Raw genomic sequence first — 26,793 nt, forward strand, 5'->3', positions numbered from 1 at the left:
TCACAGTGGCCTTTCCCAAACAAGCCAGAATTTTCTGGCCGGACACCTCTGGCTTTGTGTCAGGTTCCAGTTTCCCTGGCCAGCGAGTCCCATTGCCTGCCAGTCATTAAGTTCACATCCAGTCATTAAGCTCACATCGTCTGCTAGCCTGTCGTTACAGCGTCAGGATGGCTGCGGTCAATGCTGACAGCTCTCTGGGGTTGTTTACACGCCTGCAGAAAGGTTTAGCCTCACCAAACATCCCCATCCCCGGAATGTGGCAGTCGGGTCTGAGATGACTTGTCATCCACCCCTGCCCACAGACAGCCCCCGGCAGGGAGCGGGGCTCTGAGCATCCTCATGCGGCACCGGGACCAGAGCCGAGGGAGCAGCCTGGCCCTGGCACTCGGCGCAGGATTGCGGTTTATGTTGTGTTTTCTCTTGTAACTCTCTGTTCCCGACCTTGTAACTGTTAACTCTCAAAACCTGACCTTAAGCCTTGCTAAATAAATTTTTCCTCTCTGTTACCGTAAGGGCTGTGCGATGCCGGGAACGACGCTCAATCAAGGCAAGCCGGAGAAGCAAAGGGTCTCCGCGGGGCACGCCGGGCACGCACGGGGCTGGGAAGCTTTGCCAGCTGCCAGCACAGACCCACACCTCGTAGCACGTTTGCCTCCCTGAAGAACAGAGCAATAGAGAAAACCCCCAGGATTCGGCAGGGTTGGGAAGCAGCACCAAGCGGGGCCATGGCCGGAGCCCAGAGCCGTGCAGAGGTCCCGTGGGAAGGAGCCCGGTAGAGCCGGGACACCGGCGCGTGCCATGGGACAGACGGGCTGGGCCAAGCGTGGAGCGGGTCCGCCACGCCGCGAGCACGGACCGAGAGCTGGCTGCGACCCACCACGGCACGTCAGCCCCGTGAGACGCGTCCCCCTGCCCTGGCGTCCCACTCACCCACCGGCCGCTGCTGAAGAGCGGCCGTGGGTAAATCACAGCGGCGACGACGTCTCGGGAGGGGGAGCGTGAGCAGAGCAGCCAGATGCCACGTAGACTTCAGAGAGCAGTAAAGTAATTAGGTATTGACTCAAAATGTCCTAAGCGAGCCCCGGATGCACATTACATTCTGCTTAACTCAATAATTACCGTATATATTATCCCTTTCCGCACTCTATCATTATTAAGCTAAAAGGTCTGTAATTAGCTACTTGGTTTAAGTGTAAGATTTTAATTAATTCATATTATGAAATATAATTGCTTATTAGAGATAATGTTGCATGTTCTATCACATCAGTATCTCTCTAATATTTTAACCAAAATACAATAGTTTGTCACAGTGGGTGAGCAGAGGTTTTATTAATCAGGCACCGGGATGCAAAACAACAAAAAGAAACCAAAGCCAAAAGAAACCAACAAAGCAGTGAACGATTTGGTACAGACCCGCTCTCAGAGTCATTCCCCCTTCCAAAACTGAGCAGGGCCACTGCAGCCGTACGGCGGTGTCCGCTCCGCCCGGGGCGCAGAGGGGGAGGCTCCGACCCGTCGGACCAAGGTCTGCAACGGTCCCGTCCGCACGCCCAGCACGCGCGAACGCCCGCGCCGCGGGGTGACACTGCTGCCGAGAGCCGCAGCCACCGACGCGGACCGCGCAGAAACACGAGCGACGGCCGCCACCGCAAGCCGTCAGGAGATTTGCCTGATGGGGCTTGCAGAAACAGGCAGGGCGGGCAGCGCTGCCGTCCCAGAACAGAGGAGACGGTTTCGCGGCGTCACCGCTGCGGGAGGCAGACCGGCTGAGCTAGAGAGCGGTCAGCGGAGGGTGGGGGGGCAGCTAGGGTCTGTGGGTTTTGTCACCCCTCCCAGCTCTCCTGGCATCCAAGGAAGGCAATTTGCAGGGAGCCATGTTCTTTGCTTAACGAGCCTTGTTAGTAAACTCACCTGAAACTCCGTTTTCCCTTCGCGCTTGCCGGCGGCCGCAGAGGAACCTGGTTCAGCGAAGAGGCTGCAGCTCCCGCTGCCCAACCCAGCCCCATCGCCCGCTGACAGCACCGTGGCCTGGCATCTGCAAATGTATTTAGCTGATGATTTAAGCTTTGATTCCATTTAATTTAGATGTTAGAGGAGTTTTATTTTAGGACTTAATATGTTATTTATGAAGGTATGTCAACACGGCACATCAATTTAGCAGCTGTTGCTAGTTTACTATGAGACGCTGTTTAAGACAGGACAATCTGTCTCGCTATATAACGTCAATTCTGTGGCACGCACTTACACAAATGCAAAATCACTACAACATTAGAAACAAACAACAGCCATACTAGAGACTTAGAGAAATACCTTGTAAAGTGCACGATAAATTATTGACTTCATGGCATTTGGTGCTGAATTAAAATGATAAACTAAAGTTTTTATCTGCCGAAAGCCGTTTCCATGGTGTTGAAGCAGCAGATGGTCTTTCCTGCAGATAAAGGACTTCAAAGCTTTGCCAGTGCAGAGAAGAACTGGAGATTTAACATATGTATTGTAAAATTTAAGAGCAGAAGCACCTGGTGCTGCAGCCTGAGAGTGGCTGGCATGGCTCTGCCTCGCAGGACCAGGACCCACCGCTCAGCCCGGGGTGTTCGAAAGGCTGCAGGGACCCCATTAGCTGTTTATCAGGGGTTCCTTCACGCTTATTCAGGAGGGAAACCCCAACAGTGGCAGCCTTCCCTTCATTCACACTAACAGCCTGTTCTGGCCCTGTTTTACGAGTCATTAATTCCTAACAAGTAGAAAACTGCGTGATGGGCTTTGGATATGAATAGTTTACTGTATCAGAGACAATCCGTGATCTAAATTACCAGCTATAAATCAATTTTTGAATGTTGACATATCTTTAATAATGATAAATGAAGAATTTATGGATGCTGCTAAAGTTCACATCAAGAGTTTGATTTACGAGCACGCTGAGCTCAGGTGGAACCATCCACCCCAGGTCCAGCACCTTGTCCCAGGCTTGGACACCAGCGTGTCCCTCACCTGCACTCCAGTGACTGCCACCCCCCATCTCCCCCCTGTGCTGCGGGGCTGGAGCTCCCCATGGACCGTGGCAACCGCAGGTGGGTCTGAGCTTCAGCGGCTTCTGCCTGCTTTGCCAGCTCCCGCCATCCACGCTGCAGACAACCAGGACAGCGAGAGGGTTTCTTTCTGTGCGGCGAAGGATGCTCCCCCTCGTCTGGAAAGCGTCGTTCTCAGGTGGTGCTTCTCCCTGCCCATCTTTCTCTTCACTTCTCCTGCAGACACCCACTCTCACCACCCATCAGGGGCCATGGGGGGGACAGACACTAGCATGGGGTGAGCTGCAACCATCTGAGCTCTTGCAGAACTCAGGACACCGAACTGGCGCTGGGCTGGTGCCGAGAGCTGCCAGGCTGGAGGGAGAAGGGCTGGAGCAGAAAGCTGGGAGCCCAGAGACACCAAGGTGTTGGCTGCAGGAGGCCAGCAGACACCAAAAACTGGCTTGGCCGCCTGCAAGGCTGAAGATGGTCTCATTTTGTAGAGCTCCATGGCAATGGTCGTAGTTCCACCATGTACTTCACGCAAACAGGACACGTGAACAGCTAGAGACACAGGCACAGCCCTCCTCCGTCCGTCTGTCTGCTGGCTCCACTTTGTGTAAGCTACCTGGTGCTTCAGGACGCATCTCCCTGTTCTGCACGTGTGCCAGCAAGGCCTTCTGGGCTGGAGAGCTGCTTTTCACTTGATTTCAATCTACTGTTGGAATTAAGCTGGTGTAAAACAGTGTGTGAAGAGAAAAATTACCATGTCTGTTTAGAGAGCGTAAAATAGGTACTTAACTGTTTGACCACTTAGATGGTGGGGTCCAAATCAATTTTCACCCAGCTCACGTCCTGCCACAATTAATAAGCTGAAAATGATGCTTGTTAGAAGCAAACAGTAAACAATAAATAACCTCAGTGCCTGTCACTCCTCTCCTTCAGCCTCGTACTCTGCCTTTCTCCTCCTGCCTTGCCGGCACCCTGGCTTGCACCCGCAGAGCGCCCACGAGCAGCGTTAGCGGGAGCCGCAGCACCTCGGGTTCGGGGGTCCGGACCGTGTGGCACATTACGGGGGTGCTCCCTTTGAAGATGGCAGCCCGCTGCCAACCAAAGGCACCTGCAGCACTCGGCCCTGCTGTGCCGGTGCAGGACAGCCCCCAGGAGCGGGCACCTCGGCGGTGCCTCCCAGCACCCCCCGGATGGGGCCGGGGCAGCCCCCAGCCCCTTCCCTCTTTGCCGCGGCCGTTGGAGGAAGCCCCCGGCATCGGGGACGGAGCAGAAGGGGGCTGTGCTTGCCAGAGGCGCTACACACATTTCAGATTAAAAGCAAAATTATAAAGCAACCCCAGCGACATCCCTCCACCACACACGGCGGGACCTGCCACCACCGCAGCCTGCCTGTGCTCTGCCTGCACTCTGCCCGTCAGCGCCCTCGCTGCCTCCGCCGGGGAGCCAGCCAGCCCACCCCTGGCCACGGCAGGACCCCGCGCTCAGCACCGGGCTCCCCTTCCCCAGCTGGAAGAGCCGATCCTGATCCATCTTTCTGGAGTGAACACATACATGTGCCGCCAACAGGGAAGACAAGACACACGGATCAGGAATCAGCTTGTTCCCGCTGTAACGAGGGTGAGAGCACGATGATCGTTACCGGCATCCCCGCTCCAGCACCCATGGGTGCACACCGGCACGCCCAGGAGCCCCAGGACCGCGGCAGCTCCGCCGGGCAGCACCCACGGGCTCTGCGGCAGCAGACGGGTGACACGGAGGGGACTGTCCTGCTCCGCTGTAGTGGGGCTGGGGCTGCCTGGGGTCAAAGTGGGGGGCTGATCCCCTTCCCCACCCAGCCCCACATTTAACAAAGTCTGGAACCTGTGCAACGAGAAGCACCGAGCTTTTTGTCCTAAGCCAAGGCCACGACAGCTCCACAGTCAGCCAGAGAAATATTAATTGCTAAGCAAGTAATTAGTGGCTACAAAATATGACCAATACAATTACACTGAGGGTTTTTTCCTCTCTGTCAAGAGTCTTGGCACTGAACAGTCTTATAATTAGATGACAAAACTGACAGGCAGCTCCAGTGAAACAGCCCGTCCTTGCCTTTTTCAGAGGCTCCCCAAGTGTTCTGCACCAATAATTACTAATCAAGTTATTTCTTTCAGTATTAAAAAGGCGTTCCACAGGTAATTTGCCCATAATAGCAGAGGCCCAGCGCTGGCAAACAGCCCCATGCCTGCAGAGCCCAGCGGGTCTGGGACGGCTTCAGCTCCAGGCTCACGGCCGCTCCCCGAGGCACCCCCCCACCCCAGCTCAGGACCCTCCCGTGCCCCACAGGCTCTGCACGGCCGCTCCGTCCCCCCAAAATCGCCGCCCAAGGGCACTCGGCATAGCGCAGCCCACTGCCGTCCAGTGCACGCTCTCCTCCAGCACGGTGCGACGGGAGCCCCCCCGACACGGCCGGGACACGAACGTGGGCGAGGGACAGGATGGAAGAGAAGGAGAAGCAACACCCGACGAGCCCTGCTCCCTCCAGCCTGTCGTCAGGCACGAGGACAAACGACGTGTGGGAGGACGAGTGGACACGGAGGCGGCAGCGTGCCCGAGCCACCTCTCCCGGAGGTGCAGCCTGCTCACCCGAAGCCAGGCTCGCCCGGTCCTCACCTGCACAGGGACATGCCCTCCTCAGCACCATTTCATCCCAGATGTTCACAGCTGCTGCTGCTGCTGGTGTCTCCTGGCTCAGCGGCACTGTAATGATGTCATCCATCTGCATTTTCTAAGATTATTTGGGAAAAAAGCCCACGAGTCTGAAATTTGTCATTATAATACAGATCTGGAGAACAGCTGAACAAACCACTAATATTGAACAAACAAACAAACAAAACCCAATAATGGCTTCTATCGAGCAGAGACCCAAAGCTGATGGATGACCTGTAGCAGCGCAGGAGAATTATTTGTGAATTGCTATTGATTTCCAAAATCAAAATGTAAATTTTGCCTCACAATTGAAGTATCGGGGGAAGTTTTTGCTTTCAGAAAGTCTTTTTTCTCCCTGTGACTTTTTTGGGGGGAAATAACATTCACTCCAGCCAAGCCCAAATTATTCTCATTGGACATCAGCAAGCTGGTTAACCTCAGGCACCCGCGCCTGGGCTTGAGCATCGCAGGGCGTCCTCGGAGTCTTTCTAGACGCCGAAATGCTGGCACAGGGGCAGAGCATCCGAGAGCGAGCAGGGTGCGATTCAGGACAAGGGCCTGCAGGGCTGGCATGGCCCCAGGGCAAACCCTGTGAGCCACCACATCTCCCGAGAGCCGCCGACAGCGTGAGCACCGCCGGCCACTCTCTCGCGCCCGCGCCGACAGGAAAGGTCCCAAGCCCTCGCTGTGTTTCAGCACGGAGCAGATGGCCACATCCCCGCTGCCGCAGGGAACGGTGCGAGACTGACTGTCCAAGTTGAAGCACCCAAACCTGTATTTTAGACCCAAATAGGTGCCCACCAAGGTTTCTGAAGGACCGAGCACCTGCTGCTCCGCCGTGGCCTCAGTCTGCGGCTCCAGCCCACGGCTTTACCCCAACAGCCCACGTCTGCGACCAACGAGCTCTACGGCTCCTGCCCCGCCGCCTCCAAACTTGGCTCCGCATTTGGGCAGGAGCTCAGCACATCACTGTGAAATCTAAACCCGTAGCGCTCGCCCCGAGCTGTTCCGTATCATTAACGGAACATCTGCCACGCCACAAACAATGCGGAGCGTTCAGCGCTTCTCCCATCACTTTCCACTAACAGCATTAGTCTTACCGCTAGGAACAGAGTGTGCAGCAGAAGGCCGGAACCTGCTAACGCCTGGCACTCTGAAAACGTTAGAAACAACCTCTCTCCGTCCCAGCGCAGAAGAGCCGCTGGTGCCTCTGAGCAATCCTGCCTGGCTCTGCAGACCCAGCAGCCCGGGACGGCATTTCCCACGTCAGTAAATGCCGGCGGTGGCTGCCAACGGTGCATGCACCGCTCTGCTTCCAGCGGTTCAGCATCCGCCGTTCCCCTACATCCCCAGCCTTTTATCATTATCTAACCCGTGACAAACCCATTACGATGCTAAAGATTGGAATTACTGTGATCCCAGGCAGATGCCCAGGAACTGGCCCAGAGAAACAGCAGTGTTTTGCACAAGGCAATAATAAATTACTGAAGGTCACCTATGATTTATCACTGCTTCGGATTCCAGACAGTGACACTGCTTCACCCAGGGAAGCAGCCGTGTGGGTGCCAGAGCATCTGCTCTGGTCGAGTCTCTAACAGCGATGTTTTTGCTTATTTTATTGGATTGGAAGCATCCCCAATAAGCACGTTGTCTGCTTGTTTGAGTGATGCCTTCGCCATACAACACTGTGAATTTACATCCCATCCATTGTGCACAACTGCTCTGACAACTGGAAAAGCACCGTCTGGGGAGAGGACAAGCTCCAGGGACCGCAGGCAGCTCCCACGCAGGGCGAGCTCTGCTCCACCAGCCCCACCTGCACAGCCCCCTCCCCACGAGCGAAGGATGCGGCTGCAGGCAGCTTCACTCCAGGGGAAAGCGGCGCCTTTGAGCGTGATCCTGATTGTGAAGGAGAGCCTCGGTGGCGCAGGGACCTGCAAGGGGTACGGACACAGACCCTTCCTCCCGTACCTCTTGCTTGGGCCACCTCCCCGCCGCGGTTCTGCTTCCTGCTGGAGCATCCCCACCCCAGCGCCGAGCCTGGGTGCCCTGAGGTTTCGGCAACATTTTAGGGGCTCCTAGACCCCTCCTCCTTGCTGGCTGTTTGCCTGCCCAGTGGCAAGCAGCCCACAGGCTGCCCCAAGATGAGCCCTGCCCGCAGCGAGCGCAGGCAGAGCGCAGCACCACGGGACAGGCAGCCAGGCAGCCCCCACCTCTTGACGGGTGCGACCCCACACAACCGACGAGCCGTGGATGCTCCCACTGCTCGGGCAGCTGCAGCAGGTACGAGAGCCCAGCCTGCAGGTATTCCCGTGCCTGCGTCCCTCTGCCCCGGGGCTGTCCTCTCTCCTCTGGGCTCCGATTCTGCCTCTCCTGGGGCTGGGAGAGCCCAGTGCAGCCGGGGAGCAAAGGGCACAGACAAATGCTACTTGCAGCAAGACCCTGCCAGTCCACACAGGCAGCTGCAACCCCTCACTTTAGAAGCAGGAAAAATAATTATCAGCAACTTTTGGAAGTAAATAAATAGTTGGTGAGCTGAGCCACTTGAATTATTAATGGTCAGTTCAACTTCTCAGACACCTTGGTCGTTACTAACAAGAAATCTGATGCCAATAAAACCCTTTGCCTATCGTGCTGCCAATATAAAAAAATCCAATGTGTATGTGAAACCAGCTAGCCTCAAGCCCAGACAAATTATCTGAAAAACAAGCTCAGAGGCTGGCAAATCCCCCAAACGCATCCCGACGCAGGCTGGATCATTATCACCAGGACGGGGCAACTATGCCCACAAAGAGGGGAGCAGGGACCGGGCTGGGGGACACCTAGGACATCCACAGGACCCCAGCAGCAGTGAGGACCCAGAGATATTAAGAAAAGCTCACCTATTCTTTTGTTGGAAGTGCAGGGGCTAAACAACATCAGCTACCTGCCCCAGCCAGAGGCTGCTCCGTGCCTGAGCCCAGCGGAGCTGCAGGAGACGCGAGACGCATTCCTAGTTTCAGCCCTGCTACTCCCCAGACCTGGTCCCAGCAGGGACGAGCCTTTGCCGTGCTCGTGAACGTGCCAGAAACGGTTGCAGGTGACAGGCACTGCCAGACGGATAAGACTATGCAGCACCGCACCGTGTTCTCATCTTCAAAGAGTTTTAAGATGCTGAGAAATTAACAGCAGCTTCTCCCAGGCGCAGCTTTTGTCCCTGTGTGAAGGTCTGAGACGGCAGGCTGGCATCGCAGAGACGCGCTGCCGGAGCCTGTCTGCAGGCTTGAGCTGCTCTGATTAGGAACAATTAGACAAGAGGGCAGAGAAACCCCGAAGAGAGCAGCTGCCTCTGACACGGGCGCTCGGCAGGGCTCCTGCTGCAGCTGCCAGCCGGAAAGGCTGAAGTGGCACTCGTGCAAGTGCAGTTAATGCTGCTGGAGCCTCCACCTCGCTGCAAAGGGACCAAGGACAGACCGCTCTTGGCCAGCCCTTGCTCCGCCGTCACCCACTTAATGGGTCGGGGGACATCAGCAGGGGCAGGGTTACCCCAGGGTTTGAAAACAGAGGTTTTCTCTGCAAACAGCCCTCCAGCCCCTGCACGACACCTCCGGCCCCTGGAGCCAGGACGTCCGTCAGTCCCAGCAGCCTCCCTCCCTCCGGCCGTGCTGCCTGTGTCCCCAGGCGTGATGGGGACGTGCAGCCTGCACCGCCACCACCGCCTGGCCCGTCCTCACGTCTGGCTGGTGGCGGTGCCTGCGTTTCCAGATATCCCTTTCATCTCATCAGAGGCTGCTAGATTTAATTCCCTGCACTTTGGTATAAAGTCAGGGTCCCATCCGGAAAGCAATTCGTGTCTCCTGGAGCAGGCAATCGTAACATTTCCCATTAAAATGTAAATTTGGCTAAGTTTTCTGGCATCTCTTTTCCTTCCTTAAGGTAAGGAGAATATGAACTTGTATTATTTTTTCCATCAATGTTATCTTCCTCTCAGTTTTGTGCTAAGTAAAAAAGCTGCCCAATATACACCTTCTGCAAATTAAATTTGAATTGAGTCTGACAGCACAACAGGGATCCAGATTACAAAGAGATGTGCTAGCCTAATTGGAATCATTTCTAAGAGGTTATTCGCAGAAGCGTTAACCACGGAAGGCACAAGTGGAGCCACACGTGGTCTCTGCACCGAATGCCCATCTCGGCCGAGCCGCCCAGCGCTGCCAGCGCTGCCCTCGCGGTACGAGCAGGAACGGGGCGGCTGCGGGACCAGCCTGCTCCTGACACCAGCAGCACCTTGCTGGCAGCGTCGCCTCTAGGGAACCTGCTGGATGCCGAGTTTAGTTTTACTGATGATCGCAGCCTTCCAACCAAAACCAGCCTTCCTCAGCCAGGCACTGCAGGACCCCCCCAGCCGCTCCTCCTGCCAGTCCCTGGGGCTCCGGGGCCAGCCAGGCACCGGTGGTCCCTGCTCCACCACTTGCCTCCCCAGCAACCGCAGCAACGCGCTCTGCTCCCCCCCGCACCAGCAGAGAGGGGAAGGGACAACTTGTAACAGGCACAGGATTTCAGCCAAACATGCTCAGAATAATTAAAGCAATTGTCCTGCTCACACTGCAGTTTTTAAAAGATGATTTTTCGTGATTAAAACCCCAAATCCCTGTAGACTCACCACTTCTTTTGCCTTCAGACACCTGGAGGCAGGGAAGTGCTCTTTCCACGCCTCAGGAAGCTTGTCAGAGTCTGAAGGGTATTTAAAGGATACGACTATACACCAAGGAGAAAAACCCGAAAATTATCTCTCGATGGTCAGCTACGCCAAAGCCGAGGGGGACCAGGCTGCCCGTCCCAGGGCTCCCTGCCCAGAACCGCTGCTGGATACGGCTCGTCAAAGTCATGCTGGAGCAGAGCTGCTGCAGGATTAATATGGGAGCACGGTGAATTAATTACTATCCCCAGCTGCATTTCTAGTGGGGATAATTTCAGGTGCAATGGTTTGAATGACATCGTTTCAAAGAAGAGTCTCCCATTCTCCTGACTAATTTGAGGTTAACTAAATTTGTTTCTCACCAGGAGACAGCTCATCAGCTCAGCCCGCAGCAATGACAGCTCCACAAGCTCCCGCACGTCCCTGACAAGCAGGAGATGCTTTGGGGTTTGTCCCCAAGAAGAAGCAGGGTCAAGTTGTGCCATACTCTTGCTTCTCTCGCAGATCCCCCCCACGGGAGCTCCAGCACCCGGGGCTGCATCCGGGGCTGCATCCGGCAGCCCTGGTACGGCCGCTCCCGCACTGTCCCATTGCCCCACGCGTGGCTGCTGGCCACCGCAGCATCCTATAGACAGCTTGCCTCCCTTGAAGTGCTCCAAGAGCTGCCCTGGTCCCGACCCAGGCGCGGAGAGGCTGGTGCCTGCAGGGAGCGGGCTCCCCCATCCCTGTCCCCCTCTGTGGGGCAGCACGCCCCGTGCGGGGGAGCACCGCTGCGTTTGATTTTCAGTCCTGTCTCCAGAAACCGCAGCCTCACCGCTCCGGCTGCCGGCGCTCGGCACGAGCCATCCCGCACCCGCTGGCGTGACCCACCATACCCACGCAGGAACGGCACGCGGCGCGGCCAGCTCTGATGGCCACCGTGGGCCACGAGACCTCGCAGCACGCGGATGGCTCGCATCGCACAGCGATGGCTCACATCGGGCAGCAGACAGCCCCCGTCCGGGATGGGGATGGGGCACACATCGGGCTGCCAGCTCCTGCAGGCTCAGGAGTTCCCGCTTCCCCAGAAATCTCCTGAAAGCAAGCTGTGGCTAATGACAGTTTGCGTCACAGAGTAATGAAGTGATTGCACTTGACAGAGCTGCAGCCAGCCCGCTTCCCAGCTAATGTGGGCAGAGTTAATGGAGAGCATCGTCACAGACCCAGGGGAGAGCAGGCTCGTGAATAAAAATTAATAGCTTCATTGCAAGGAGGGCTCTGATCCAGTGCTTTCCCCATCCCGGAGACCCCCAGGAGCCCCGGGGCCGCGGCGTGGCTTTCCTGCGGGGCAGCTCCTGGCACGGCACAGGCAGCACCGGCTCCTGGAAACCAGCACGTGGCTCAGACTGCAACCAAAACCTCTGTCCCTTCAGCAGCAGTAAGTGAATTAGCAGAATCAGCCAGTATTAATTATGCAGAGAATCATTTGCTGGTGAAATTAAAAAAAAAAAAAAAAAAAAGAGGATCTAATTTAATCAAAATATAATTAAATGAATAGTTAATTTAACAATTCCGCAGTGAAAACCCCTTGACCCCTGGAGCTATCCTCCCTGCAAGCATGGGCTGTTCATCGCTCCAGCACTTGGCTCTGGCAGCGGTGGCACCCATGACACCCCCGTCCCATCTTGACCTGAGCTGCCCGGAGCCCCCTCCCCGGGGACTCGCCCTGCAGCCATCTCCAAGGTGTCAAGACCAGAAAAAGTAAATTACAGCCTTTTGGAAAAAGGGAGGGGGAAAAAAAAAAAAAAAGAGAAGAAATGGGCATGCACAGACCACATTACCCTTAAGCCCCTGAAAAATTCCAGTCCCGATAAATATTTTTTTAAGGAACTGGAAAACAGGAAGAAGATGAGCAACAGCCAGGTGGAATTTCCTCCAGAAAAGGGAGCTGAGAGCAAATCTGACAAATGTGTCTGGAGTGACTTGGGAGAGGGGATGCTGTCTGGGGAAGCGGACTCTCCAGATGGCCTCAAGGTCCCTTCTGTCTCTATCGTCTACGCTTCTGCAGACTAATTCCTTAAATCAGCATCCTGTGGAAATTTGCCAGGCATCCTGCCAACTCTGGCGCTGGAAGAAGGGCTGGAGGACAGTGTAAGTGGATAAGCATGCGCAGCGTGTAAAAGGAAACTGGGTTTTTCGCAATAGGCCCCTATAATCTCCGGAGATAAAACTCAAAGGAGCATTTTACAGCAGCCTCCTCTTTGAGACAGCAAAGCCCTGGCTCAGAGACGCAAGGTGCACGTAAGAGAGGCAGAACAGCCCCAGCCGAGAACTGGCTGTCTCGTGGACGCCCCTTCCCACGCGCTGTTTCACAGCCCTCTCCTGTTACAGGCGGACTCATTCCTGCAGCAAAAACAAGAACTGCAGCTCAGCATCCCCCTCTACATAGAAAAATGGCCTGGATGGACAAGATCATCTCTCCTGGCTGTAACCACAGTGAATTTAAAATCCTCACTCTGAGCTTCAAGCATCTGGCAAGGCGGACTGTGCTCCATCTGGAAGCATTTCCCCATGCACTGGACTATCTCCTAGTCAAGGCATTATAAGAAAATAAATCAGGAGGAGATTAACATAAATATTGTTTGAAAGATTTAATCAGCTACAAATTGCAATGTTATGTTTCCAGCTTAATTAGCCCAAGCCTGGTTTTCTTTGCTCTGTATTGTGAAGTAGAGCGAGGGCATTTAGAAGCAGCATTGCAGATCTCAGTTTGCGGTGATGGAGGAAAACCCCTCCCTGGCTGGGGCCAGCAGATGCCTCGGATGGCAGAATCTCTGGGGCAGGCTGCGTTTTGCAGGAAGAATGGTGCTCCGGTGGCTTCCTGTGCCACTCTGCGACACGGAGGATGCTCCAGCCTCGCAGGCACGCTGCTGCTGCACCCACCAAAGCGGCTCTTTGCCTTCAATGACATCAGTGGCGTGAGAGGCAAAGAGCCCTCAGGACTCGGAGGTGGCATTTGTGAGTGTCCCCAGGGACAGCACCTCACCCCTGCGCAGGGACGGGGCAGTTTTGCCAAAGACCTCCTGGCTGCCCCATCAAAGACGTGGCTTGAGGCACATCTGCACCTGGCAGCCCGTGCCTGTGCTGCAGCACTGTGAAGCCGTACGTGCTGCAGAGCTCAAGGAAGGACAAGGAATAAATCTAGTGTCAATCATAGTTAGAGAGGGCCAAAAATGTGTACAAAATATTAAAGCAATTAAATCGATTCTCCGAGGCACCTTCCTGTAACAAGAGTTATTCCTGGGCTGCTCCAATTTATGTCCTGCTTCCTACGGTACTCCAAACAATAACCAGAAGTCCACAATAAAGGGTCCTCCAACTATACCAGCTGTGAAAAGTTCTCAGCACGACCACCTCTGCCATGTAACTGCTGCACAAAATAAAAAAAGGGTACGAAAAGCTTTTAGCCACCAACTGCAGCAGCAAGAATGACATTGTGGACACGGGAAGCACTCAATAAACATCAGTAGATAAGATCACAGTGAGAACCAAGAGTTACCCAGCAACTGCCCGACATCAGACAGACCCAACTGCTCCACCAAGGCTTCCAAACACAAACCCCTGACAACATTTTTCCCCAATGGCTTCAACAGGGAAGGAAGGGGTCAGACACTCAGCAGCTTCACCTCTGATACCAACGCGAACTAAGCCTGCCTGGTTTGTTGTTGCTCATTTGAATCATCGCTATATGAGTTTGAACTGGCTCTGCTAATGAGGTTCTAAAGATGCATTTTTATTTGGAGGGCAAGTGCTAATTAAAATGCAAACCATGTATTTCCTGCTCTGAGAGCTCATGCCAATGTGATTTCAACAAGGGTTGCAAACACAAGAGTCACCCTGATCCGTACCGCTCCTGTGAATTGGCTTAGGAAAGTGTTTATAGTTCCACCTACAAGATCTAAAAAGGCATCTCTCTCCGCTCCAGCAGAAGCTGTTTGTCTAATCAGCATGTCCTAGCTGGCGATGAGCGTATTTTCACAATGCATCTCAGCAGACAGCTTGCAGAGTCCCAAACGCTCACCATTGCTGTCGGTCCCGATGCCGCGTCCCCCCGCGCGCTGCACACACGGTTCCTGGCATGGAGTCTTTGCACAAAGTCACGCAGCGCAGCAGCAGGGTCCCCGTTTCGGAAAGTACCAAGAACACCTGAATAAGCAACAAAGCCCTGGTTTGCTCCGTGCTGGTGTGTTGCAGGGGTGCTGACAGTGCCCAAATGCTGACACAGAGGCTGGTCACTTTAGCTGGTGCTGAGTACATCACCCTGACAGCTGCAGTGGCCTGGAGACACCCAGAAGCCAGGGGGAAGAAGTAATTTATAGCGCCTGCATTTCCTGCAAGGGAACAAGGGCACCAGCCATTTCACCCACGCCTGACACGCGGCGCATCCTCTTGATGCTGGTGGCACAAATAAAGCTGTCACTCGCAGGGACACTGAACGCCAGCAGCACAGAACGAGCCAGAAGCAGAGGCGCCAGCCGAGCTGCTGATACGTTTCCCCAGTTTTCTGCCCACCGAGGCTGCTCGCAAAGGCCACGCCAGGTGGTGGCAGAGAGACGAGGCTTCGGGCACCCCAGGGCAGACCACAAAGCCAGCCCCTTTCAAGCAAAGCTGCTCTGCCTCAGGGCTTTGCCTCACCTCAAAGACCATCGCCCCCACCCAGCTATGGGATACAGCCCTTCCTGGCCGTGAGGGCGCTGCCTCCATCTGCACGCTTCGAGGTCCCCACGGGGAGGGATGACCCGCTGCAGCACAGACCCAGCAGCTGGGGAAGCGGCTCCCGGGAGGGTTAGGGGCTGCACCGTGCACCCGGCATCCCTGCGGCTCGGCTGGCTCCATCCACGCAGGGCAGAGCCGCGTGCCTCTGCCAGCACAGAGGTCAGGAGCACAGCCGCACCCCAATTATTGATGGTGCAAGATTAGCTTGTCTGAACAGGGAAATACATCACCGGAAAAATAGGAAACATTTGGAAAGTGGATGGCGGGCGTGCGAGTGATGAATGAGTGCTGGAGGAGCCTGGCAAAGATCAATGAATAGCTGATGAGCTGAGGAACGAGACGAGGGGGAAGCTCACCATGCAAATACAGAGGGAGCAGAATCAGTAGGGAAATTGCTCGATTTGGTGAGATGTTACAGGGAGCCCCCAAACAGCCTTTACACCCACACCACAGGTCGGGGCAGCTGGGGCCGGCTCTGCTCAGCGTTGGTGCCACGCGGGGGCTGTGGAGAGCAGACCGCCCGCACTCACTGCCTGCCAGGGGCGAGGAGGGACCCCCCCGTGCCCCGCTCCGTCCCCTCCACCAAGTGACCCTCTGCCCAGAGGGGTAGTCATGGAGGGAAGAGGGTCCTGCGCAGGCAGACAAAAGGGAAGCGATCCTCTTATTTCCCTCGGCCTCTCTATCCTGCAGGATACCTGACTGGGAAAGATGAGGTAAGAGCAAAGGCTCAGAGAAGGGGAAGCACCCAGAGACCCCTCACGCACACGCTTTGTAGATGACAGTAACTCACCCAGCCCGGTGCTTCTGGGCTTTTACAGCAGAAGCTCCACAGACAGGCACAGGCAATTTCTGTGAAGACATCATTTTGGGGTCAGCTCTGTGTGCATCACAGTCCATTAGCAGTGACGGAGACAGCTGCTCATGAGCAATAAAGATACATAACCACTCCACGGCACTCAGACACTGGGAAAAATCATCCCAGCCCGGGCTTCGCAAGGACCAGGCACAGGCAGGAGAGCAGCACCACGTCCTGCCCTCCCCAGCAGCCGCTCGCCTGCAGCGGGCAGCTCGGCACGCAAGCCGCCATCTGCGCCACGCCGAGCCCGCGTTGGCATGGCCCCTGCGCAGCACTCGCTTATTAATGCTTTAAGCAAGTGTACACACCTCAGCCGGTACGGCCGCCGGCTCCCTGCGGTGGCCTAGCACTATCTAGTGGTGGGAGACATGGCTCCGGCGGCTCGGCCATCCTGGAAGCAAAAGGCTGGAGGTCCAGCTCGGCTGGCGGGGCGGCTCAGAGAACACACCTGTATGGAGGAGGCATCGGGGAAGCCAGCGCGACGGTCACTCAGGGCAAGCGTCACCTCCGGCGATGCAGCACTGAGAAGCGCCCCGGTGCAGTCGTTTTTGGGAACTGGTGTTTCTGGGCCTTCTGCACTGCAGGGTGGCTGAGTCGGGGGGGCTCAAGGGTGGGACTCCAGTAAAAATTGATCCTTGCAATACTGCCAGAACACGAATCACATGGGCAGCGCGGAGACCCAGACTGAGCCGCATCACCATGTTACCCGGTTAGATGCGGCTGTCAGACCTGACGAGCCCGACTCACACGCCACGCGTTCCCTGCTCATTGCTTCCAAATAATTTTTGCTGCCTTCAGCTCCCTCATCTGCTAATTCATAAATTAAACATCATCGACAGTTTCTAGAGGCATTGAACTCGGAGAGGGAGAAGAGTGACAGCAAATTCACTGGTCTGCAGGTTTCTCTCCAGTACCCTCGTCCTTGGCACCAGACACAGAAAGAGAAAGCTCTTCCCACCTCCCTGGAGCATCCACCCTCTGCAGCCTGACCTCTCCAAGTAGCCTGAAGGTAGCTATTTGAAAGAAAATGACAGCAGCTACTTGTGGGATGATGGGCTGAAATAGAGCAATTTAAAACTGTCCATCAAAGAGCAGCGGTATTTAGCCCCACTGCCTCCTTCCCTGCAGCTGGTTCGCGGTGGCTCCAGTGCGCTGAGGCACGAGGGTCTGCCAACCGGGAGGTCACAAACAGCGGCGGCGTTTGCATACGCGAATGAAAGGAATGACTCGGAAAAAGACTACGAACGCAGCGCCGCTAGCTTCCTGAGCTAGCTGGCTCAGCACGACGCTCACTGCACCCACAAGTGGCAGCCGCAAAATTAGATTAAAAAGCGTCCTCATCTCCAGCAGATGACAGCAAGCGAGGGGCAAAGGGGGGGACGAAGCTCACCGAGTCCCTGAAGAGGCCCAAGCAGATGGGAGCTGATGAATAAACAGGCAGGAGCGTCACCCCCAAGCATGGATCGGGCCTCCAGAATTATCACACTGGTCTTGAAGAGATTTGAAAAATAAATGGGGGAAGCAGGAGAGGCTTTTGCTTGCCTTATACTCTCTGAGCCACTACAGTACATTTGCACCACAGTTTCTGGTCTCTCCCTGCAATCAGGTCCAGCAGCTTCCTTAGGAAGGTATATCTGCATTTGTGTTCAGACCAAACAGATCCAGAAAATGGAGAGGTAAGAGTTGCATACCCCTCTCCTCTCCTTTGAGTACAGCATTTGTATGGTATTTATACACAGAGATGAAGCATTCCTAGATCCTAGTCCCACGCGTGCAGAGTTCAGGCTCCAGCAGCGCTCGTGCCCTACGCCCAGGTGAACCAGAGGACAAAGATGAGGTTCCCTGTTTTACACATAACCGCTCGTCTGAGCAGGGGGATGTTCCTTGCCCAAAACTGGCCCTGTGCTGCTTGTAGCATCCACGCGTGTCCCCGCTGGGGCTGGGACTTGAAATAGCTGCTTCAGACAGAATACCACTGTCCCCAGGAAGGGAGGAGCAGGGCTGGTGTACAAGCAACAGGGAGAAGTTTGCCAAATCTCTTTGTCAAACTCAGGTGGCACTAGTTAGAGGGATTTTAGAGGCCGAAACATACCCAAGGCAAAACAGCAGCACACGGGATGGCACCGGGGCTGGCCAGGCACTCTCCTCGCTGAGGCCCAGCACACCAGTCAGAACTGGGACGCTCTCCCAACACCCCTTTCCGCTGACGTCCCACCAGAACCACTGCTGCTGACCTGGCGCCCAGCCCATAGTTAGTTCTTGCACACCTCTAACCCAGACAAAAAAAATCACAGAAATCTCTGAAAGGCAAACTTCGAGCAGTTTCTACAGCTCGCTAACGCTTACGCACACTCCTCCTGCAGACCAGCACTGCACGGGGGGCTGTCGTGAGGAAATGCCGCCAGAAGGCTCCAGCGCTGTGGGGCGGCACGAGCTTCAGCCAAGCGAAATAACGGAAGCCCCAAAGCTGCTGGGGCTCCTCGGAAGCCTGTTTCTGATTTGCAGGCAATTTGTTCCCTCGACAGGTTCATCTCATTACTGGGTTTCCATTTAGCAGGAGTTTTATCGCCTGTAACATTTGTGCATAACAGATTCACCCAATTAAAATGTTATTTCCTTTAACAGCTCGGATAGGCACATTTCAGTGTTTGCCGGAGCGTGTTTTCCTTCCTCGAGTAAGCTTAGTCCTTCATCACCCACTCGTTCCAAGGGTCGCGCTTGGGAAGCGAGCGCGGACGGCAGCCCGAGCCCTTCCCCGCCACCGGGCATCCCCGACCCCCTCCCCGCCGGGGCCGCGGCCGGTCCGAGCCACAGGCCGGTCTTGCGAGGAGCATCGTCGGTCCCGCGGGGGACCAACCCCAGCCCCAGCCCCGCCTGCACGCCGAGACCCACCGGAGAAACGGCCGGTCCTGCAGGACCCACCGGGAGGGGACACCGGGCCGGGGCGCTGCAGCCCCGGCCGCCGCCAGCAGGGGTCCCCGCCGCCCGGGGCCGGGCCGGGCCGAACGGGCGATGAGGCGGCGGCGGCGGGGCGGGCGGGCGCTGCTGCTGGCGGCGCTCCTCGTCCTGGGCACGGCCGCGGCCCTGCGCACCCTCCGCGCCGCCGCGGCCCCCGCAGGGCCCCCCGCGAAGCCGCCCGCCCCTCCCGCGCCCCCCGCCCCGGGCGGCCCCTCCTACGACCTGCACGCTTTCTACTACGCCTGGTACGGCAGCCCGCGCTTCGAGGGCCGGTACCGGCACTGGGACCACGCCCTGGTGCCGCACTGGGACCCCCGGGTCTCGGCCGGCTTCCCCCGCGGCCGCCACCGCCCGCCCGACGACATCGGCTCCAGCTTCTACCCCGCGCTCGGCCCCTACAGCTCCCGCGACCCCGCCGTGCTGGCCGAGCACATGGGCCAGCTCCGCGCCGCCGCCATCGGTAAGAGCCGCCGGCCCCGAGCCCCCCCGCCCCGGGCACACACCGGCCCCCGAGCCCCCGCCCCGTGTTACCGGGGCCACAACTCAAGCGGTTGCGGTCGCTGACCTCCACCGTGCCGCGATGCTCCAGCACCGGCACCCTCCGGCGCACCCCACTTTTCCCCTGCCGCCCCGCAGAGCGCTGCTAGCACCCAAGGGCCCCCAACAGCTACCTCAGAGCGTTGATTACCGTGTCTCATAACCACGGCTCAAACACCGCAGGTCTTCTAAAGCGTTAGAATGATGAGAAACGCTTACTGCACTGCTGATGCGCGGGAAAAGTTGAGGAACAAACCAGATTTGACCGAGACCTGGTTTGTTACATGCCGCTCTAGGAGTGCTGGTTCTGTCCTGGTACCCGCCCGGCCTAGCAGACGACAACGGGGAGCCGTCGGACAGCCTCGTGCCCTCCATACTGGACACCGCGCAGAGATACGCCATAAAGGTAAGGTACAGGTCTGCTGTTGGAGGCCATTAAAAGTTGCCATTCAGCTCCAGCATGAAGCCGATGCTGTGCTCAGGGAGAGGCCCTGCTCCTCTGCTTCGTTGACTGTGTCAAAAGAAACGAGCACTTGTGTTTAAGGCAATGGGAACAATTTTTCAATAGCTAAATACAAGGCTCTTCCTCTTCTCAATAATTGGGATTTTCAGTTTACTTTTCACTAGCATTAGGGAAAACCAGTGACAGCCCTGACTTCACCGAGCGGACTGCTGTGAATGTGGCGTGAAGGGGTCCCCGCAGTCTGCCCACGGCGGGCGACAGGAGGTCCTGTACAGCAGCCCTGGGGTCTTCTGGGAGGTCAGGGCGCAGAGAAAGGAGTACCAGTGTGACGAAAATAACCATCTCCGTGGTCTCTTTTGAAGGTTGCCTTTCATATCCAGCCATACAAAGGGCGCGATGACCACACCGTGCATGAGAACATCAAATACATCATGGACAAGTAAGTTTTCCATGTAGGCTAAATCTAGCTGTCTAATGTTGCTTTAAGCACAAAGTGTGCAGAACTTTGAATTAAACACATCAGAATAGCATCCAAACTCAGTGCACAGGGGAGGGAGCTGCCAAGAGCGAGCCAACAGGGCAGCACTGGGCAGGGGTCACGATCAAATCCCGCTTTCTCCGGCATTGCAATACCTTGCCTTCAGAACCCAAAATTGCTTTCTTCTGCTCAAGTTTCTAAGCTTATCACCCCTAGGCTGGCACCTTTGCCCTTTCTCTCAAAAAGGAAAGGAACAGGCACAGGCACTCCCATGAAGATGGAGATAAAGGTTCCAGGAAAGGAGGTCCTGACAGCAAACCACGTCTTGCACCATGCTTGCCTGGAAACGCCTGCTGAGGGCTCACCGCCCCCAGCCTCTGAAAAAGCTTTGTGCTCTCCTCTAGATATGGATCACACGCAGCTTTTTATAAGTACAAGACCAGCACCGGCAAGAGTCTTCCGCTGTTTTACATCTACGATTCCTACTTGACACCAGCTGAATCCTGGGCCAACCTTCTCACGCCATCAGGCTCCCACTCTCTCCGCAACACCGCTTACGACGCCGTGTTCATAGCGCTGCTGGTGGAGGAGGGACACAAGCACGATATCCTCTCAGCAGGGTATGACGGCATGTACACGTACTTTGCGTCCAACGGTTTCTCTTTCGGCTCTTCCCACCAGAACTGGAAAGCAATCAAAACTTTCTGCGACTCCAACAACCTGATGTTCATCCCGAGCGTTGGCCCAGGCTACATCGACACCAGCATTCGCCCCTGGAACAACCACAACACTCGGAACAGAGTCAACGGGAAGTACTACGAAACAGCTCTGCAGGCTGCTCTCACGGTCAGGCCCGAGATAGTCTCCATCACGTCCTTCAACGAGTGGCACGAAGGCACCCAGATCGAGAAAGCTGTACCCAAGAAGACGCTGACGCGCCTTTATCTGGACTACCTTCCTCATCAGCCGAGCATGTACCTGGAGCTGACTCGCAGGTGGGCAGAACATTTCAGCAAAGAGAAAGAGCAGTGGTTAATGTGAATTCAGGATTTGCCTTACTCAGAAAGACGTCCCGCTGACAAAGCTGCGGCACAGAGCAGCGCTTCCGAAAAAAGCGCTCGAGATGCAGCCACAGAACCATCAGCCTAACCAGGCCAAACGTGAACGACCATCTGCAAGCACCCTGAGAACCACGTAAGCCCCAACTTACTCACAGGAGGAAGTGTTACAGGAAGCGGGAAATCTGCAAGCAGCATCAAATGTAATTTTCTGCAGATTTAGTACAGATGACCCTGTCAGAGCTCCTCTGGAATTCACAAGGGGTGCTGGCTTGGGGGCCAGAGATCTGGTTTTTGTTATCATGTGTACGTTCTGTGATGTTCGACACGGTTAGCTGCATTCCAGCATGCATTTCCCCATATGCCGTTGGCCCGCTGTGTGATCACATACCCCTCACTCCGCTAGCAACTCTGTCAAAGCATTTCTCCATCAGTTTCCTGTAAAGAGGAGTAAATATTCCTCCAAATTGTCTACTGAGGTGAGGCTAAGCCAGGCCATTCCATACCCTCTACTTTAACCTCTCCTATACCAAGGAGTTCTGCGTGGGGTGTTGTCACTGTGGTCCACTGTATCCAAATAACTGAAGATAATTAGAGCTGGAACACTACAGGCTATTTACTACTACTACTGTATGTGCTGGAAACCAAGGAAATGCAATGATCTGTACTAAAAGCTCTTGACTGATTGTTTAATGTTCCATGTTTTGAAAATTTAGATCTGAAGTTGCTTTATCCCCTTTAGAACCAAGGAGAAAAAATATTTGCAATAAAAGTGCAACTGAAAACACCATTAATTTGTGCTTTGAAAGAGGTTCAGCTCACAGTAGCCTTCCCTTTTTTGTGATTTTAGCCATGCTTGGACCCTTCTAAATTAGCCATAAAATTAATTTATACTTGTCTCTATCAATAAAATGAGAAGTGGCAGCTCTGGATGTGAAACAAGGTTCTGTTTATGACAACTCCATACACGTTCTTGCTAAGCACCTAAGTCCATCAAAAGTGATGGACAACAATGTCTAAAACTAAGCATTTATAACAAAATTACGCAAGTTGCTTACCGGTTTTTAAATTAATAGCAGCTCCTTAAACTTTCCTTTTCAATGAAGAACAAATACCAGAGGAAACTTTCATCCATTCCCTATTTACTTCAGCTTAGCACTGTTTTCAGAACAAAATCAAGAGAGGGAAGCCCACATTTAAAAAAATGAAGATCAGCATGCCAAGGGCTTGTTTTCATTCTTTCTATTAGGAGGAAGCCAGGTCTTTCTGAGCAGCTCTTGTCTAACTAGGGACCATTTGAATACTGTTAATTTTCAAAAGCACTTACAGTTTCATCTCAGTAGTAGGTTTTGATTCCGTTTAGAACAGAGAAAACCAGCCAGAGCACACCATAGCTGTAACATCATGAAAGCTTGAAGAACCTCTTTTCCATCGTTGCTTCTCTTTCAGCGCAGATACAATAAACAAACACATGGAGTAAGTGTTATGGGAGAGTGGATCAGACACCATCTTCATCATCGCATCCTGAGACTGGTCTAACGTTCAAATTACTGTATTTCAAAAGGCCTAGTCATGTTAATAAAACAGGTATTTGGGAATGGTACAGCAGCACAAAGAGGTCAGCATACATATTTGGGTTGGATTCTCAGACTAGAGCAGATGTGATGCTAATTAACAGATACCCATCAACTGTTGCTCTAGTTTTTTTAATTTATCTTTTTTTTAAATCTTTTGTTTAAACCTTGACATAACCCATCGACCTTATTAAACAAGGCCATGGACGCCCATTTCCTGAATGCGCGGGCACACGGTGCCCAGCTTTACCAGCTCTGCAGAGCCTCCTCAGAGTCCGAAGACTTAAGACGATTCTGGTACCAAGCCATACTTCTGCCTCAGGATTTCAACTGTAGATGCCAGCGCACTGCGGGGTGAAACACAACCATCAGAAAAAGGGGTTTTAAGGATTACGCTGTATTTTCTGGGAAAAAGCAATCAGCTAGACGCAGTACTGCATTTTGACTCAAGGAGAACACAAACTCCAGAAATTAGAGTTTCACATAGAAGCTTTTAGAACGGGGTCTCCCAGGCTCACAATTTGGAGTTCTGTTTCAGGATTTCTGAGCGTGCTGGTAATTAAGCTAAACAACATTAATGTGAAGGTTCAACTGCTACGGGAAAAGCAGCAAAACACAACCCACCCTAACTTGAAAGCTTCATTTCATTTCAGATAAAGAAAAAGCTACAGTTATATTCAGCAGAGTGCTCACCAGCCAGGACGAATGATGGTGAATTTCCCCGACACCGATAAGTCAACCACAGTTGACCCCAAACGACACTCTGGGCTCTGGACGTCCCCTATTGGGCCTCCATCGATGATTAAGGACAACTGAGGCCACAGGTCTTGGAATTCCTTAAAAAAAAAAAAAAAAAAAAAAAAAAAAAGATGTGGCTAACAATCCTGAAGATGGTTTGTGACTGTGTTTTAACCGACACTACTGGGCATTCTGGTGTCAAGGTGGTCTCTCCCTTTCCTCTGTCAGGTCAGCTCACTTTTTTTTCTGTCGTGAACACATCCTGTTTTGATTTCTGAGAACAGATTTATCTCAAACATGCAGGAAAGCCACAAGGATTCTCTGGTTGAAGACTTCTTAGCTGCGCCACTGTTTATTAAGGAGCGCACAACAAAAGCTAGAAGCCTATCAAGACGTTCGATAGGGTGTCTGTCTGGTACTATGCCCAACTGCACCATCACCGGCGTCTCACGCTTTACAAAAAGACATCTCCTTGAGTGACAGTCAGTTACCAGGCTGCAAGGAGCTGTACAGACAGCAGAAGTCTCGTTCCACAGCCATCCCTCCCATGGCAATTTCCGTCTTTCAGATTTGGCACCCACTTCAAAAGCTGCGTGTAAGCCTTTAAGTATCACTTTTCGGCTCTGCCCTCCTGGCTTTTTAAGGTGAGGATCACAGCAAGACAGCTACCCCACACCACATATCTGCAGGCTGTTTTAACTAGAGATTATCATTAAATAAAAAAATAATGGTAGCAGAGAAATCCTTGTTTTATTGCTAAAGCTGGCTTCCAGTTGTGAGAGCCTGGGGTTCCAACAGACAGCCACAGTAACGTCACTTAGTGGCAAAAACAGCCTTACCGAAACCGTCAGCGTGCTCGCCTGACAGCTGACGTTGGCACTCGTTAAAGCCAGTGGTCCAGAGCAAGCTCGTGCCAACTCCCGAATAAAAGGGTGGTTTGGAATGCGAACACCAACCAGCTACAAGGAAGAAGAGAGTAGTGTTACTCGCAGTAACCATTTTTAATCTCACGTTGCCTAACGCCCTTTGACTTAAAGCTGAGCCATAATGAGAGACGTAAGTTAGCCCCTAACGGTGGGTTATGCCATGTCCAAGTGAGTCGCGGGGAGCACGACAGCACAGGGACCAGCTTTGGGAAAACACCAATCACTGCTAAGCACGATAAACACACACATAAGAACAAAAGCTACTACAGCAGAAGCACAAAAAAAAGCACACTGTGCCTCAAAAACACAGAGATGTATCCCGTGGCAAAGGCCTACCGATGTGAAAGGATTCAAGTCTTTATTTAGTTCTTCTGAACGTTGCAAGACCAAGGTCACGGGCCCTGGAAGCAGGTCTCGCAACAACTCGTCGGGCACGTTCACCTGGCAGTACCTGCACGGCAGGAGGAAGCGCGTTAAAGGCGGCTGCACAGCCTCGCCCGGACCGCTGCTGCTGGGCACCGCGAACCAGCTCCGGCGCAGCCCTCCCCCGCGGCCCCCCGCTCTGCGGTGCGGTGCTTCTGTCGTGTACGGGCTCCGGAGCCGAGACCCGCTGAGCGGCGGCTCCCGGGGGGGGGGGGGGCGCTCCGCACACCGGCCGCGGCGCCCGCGCCCACCTGTAGAGACGCTCCACGTCCCCGAGGCAGATGGCCAGCGGCTTCCTCCCGTTCCGCCCCTTCAGGCTGTAGATGCTCCGCACGGCGCCGGAGTCCTGGGCCAGGCACGCCACGCCGTACACCGTGTCCGTCGGCACCGCCACCAGCCCGCCCGCCTGCAGGGCGCCCACGGCGGCCGTCACCGCCTCCCTCCAGCCTGTCCGACACCGGCGGGTCAGCGGGGCGGCCCGACAGCCCCCTCCCAGCCCGACTCCGGGGCTCCCGCCGTGCCGGCCCTGGCTCCCCCCGGCCCAGTCTCCCTCCAGGCCGCCCGCGCCTCCCCCCGGACCCGGCCTCGCCCCTCCACCCGGTACCCTGCCCGCACCTGGAGGATCCGGCTGGGCCGCGCTGCCAGGCGGCAGCAACAGGCGGGCGCTGCAGGCGCGGCCTAGACCTAGACCCGGGCCTAAGCCCGGGCCCGGCGCCCCCTCCCCAGCCCGAGCCAGCCCCGCCAGCGCCGCCCGCCGCACGCTCAACATGCAAGAGCCGCTTCCGGGCCGCAGAGGGAGGTGCGGTGACGCACATCCGGGGGCGTGGCGGCCGGGCCGTTCCCATGGCGACGCTGGGCGGGCGGTGCCCGCGCGGTGCCGGGATGGCGGCGGAGCCCCCCGGGCGGCCCACGGTGGGTGCTGCCGGGCCGGGCCGGGCCGGGCCGGGGGACCGCGGCGTCGCCCATGACCGCTGTCTCCGCCGCAGGTGGAAAGCGACTTGCGGAGGCTGCGGACCCTGCTGGAGGCCCGGCAACGGCAGCTGCGGGCCCGGATCGTCGCCTGCGAGGAGCTGACGGCGGAGATGGCCGCCCTCCAGGCCGCCCTGGGTGCTGACTGCCGCCCGCCCTGCGTAAGCTCCGGCCCGGGCTCGGGGGAGGGCCGGCGGGGGGCAGCGGGCTCGGTGCCGCGCCCGCCCGCCCTCCCCTGTTCCGTGGCGCACCGGGCGCCGGACGCGGCCGGGGGCAGCTCCGTGCCTGGCGGCGAGGGGGACGCGGAGTCCTGAGGGGCTGCGGCAGGGCCGCCCGGGAACGGCTGCAGGAGCTGGTCTTCGCGGGGCCCGAGCCGGCAGCGCCAGAAGGACCACAGGTTCCAGAAAAGCCCTTGGGTTAGTGCCAGGGCAAAACCAGACCGATACGGCCGTGAATACAGCAGATTCGCCCAGTGCGGCCTTGGACTTTGCTTTCTCTTGTTGCACCAATACATTCTCTTACTAAATTTGCACTTTAAAATAAAGCAATATTGGCTTAGTCTGTATCTCATCCCTTCTGCCCAGGAAGAGGTTAGCTGCTTCTTACTGAAGGAGGTACAGCCTTCAACCAGCCTGCAGCCTTTGTGGCTGATGGTGACTGGCCTTGACGTTACCA

General features: G+C 55.4%; 3 protein-coding genes across 5 annotated transcripts in view; 2 read left to right on the plus strand and 1 right to left on the minus strand.

Annotated features, from left to right (window-relative positions):
• Window positions 1-26,793, plus strand: part of UTP11 (UTP11 small subunit processome component) — a 261,807-nt gene that overhangs the window by 135,427 nt on the left and 99,587 nt on the right. The gene's annotated exons all lie outside the window — the stretch shown is intronic.
• Window positions 18,991-22,466, plus strand: MANEAL (mannosidase endo-alpha like). Its single transcript, XM_054802144.1, has 4 exons — window positions 18,991-19,412; window positions 19,786-19,895; window positions 20,315-20,391; window positions 20,835-22,466. Exons 1-4 carry the CDS (start codon window positions 19,007-19,009, stop codon window positions 21,469-21,471), a joined length of 1,230 nt encoding a protein of 409 aa, XP_054658119.1. The 5' UTR covers window positions 18,991-19,006; the 3' UTR covers window positions 21,472-22,466.
• Window positions 22,616-25,927, minus strand: YRDC (yrdC N6-threonylcarbamoyltransferase domain containing). 3 transcript variants are annotated; one of them, XR_008573958.1, is made up of 7 exons: window positions 25,765-25,927; window positions 25,401-25,596; window positions 25,063-25,177; window positions 24,640-24,759; window positions 23,756-23,898; window positions 22,816-23,409; window positions 22,616-22,646 (listed from the first exon to the last, which is right to left on the minus strand). XR_008573958.1 is itself a non-coding variant. In XM_054802158.1 (7 exons), the coding sequence occupies exons 1-6, from the start codon at window positions 25,916-25,918 to the stop codon at window positions 23,346-23,348; spliced, it is 792 nt and encodes a 263-aa protein (XP_054658133.1). In that variant the 5' UTR covers window positions 25,919-25,927; the 3' UTR covers window positions 22,616-22,930; window positions 23,313-23,345. The 3 variants fall into 3 exon arrangements, 2 of the variants coding, with proteins under 2 accessions (XP_054658133.1, XP_054658132.1); XM_054802158.1 differs by having other exon boundaries at window positions 22,616-22,930; window positions 23,313-23,409; XM_054802157.1 differs by having other exon boundaries at window positions 22,616-23,409.

Source organism: Grus americana, chromosome 23, assembly GCF_028858705.1.
Source record: "Grus americana isolate bGruAme1 chromosome 23, bGruAme1.mat, whole genome shotgun sequence".
Classification (NCBI taxonomy): Eukaryota; Metazoa; Chordata; class Aves; order Gruiformes; family Gruidae; genus Grus; species Grus americana.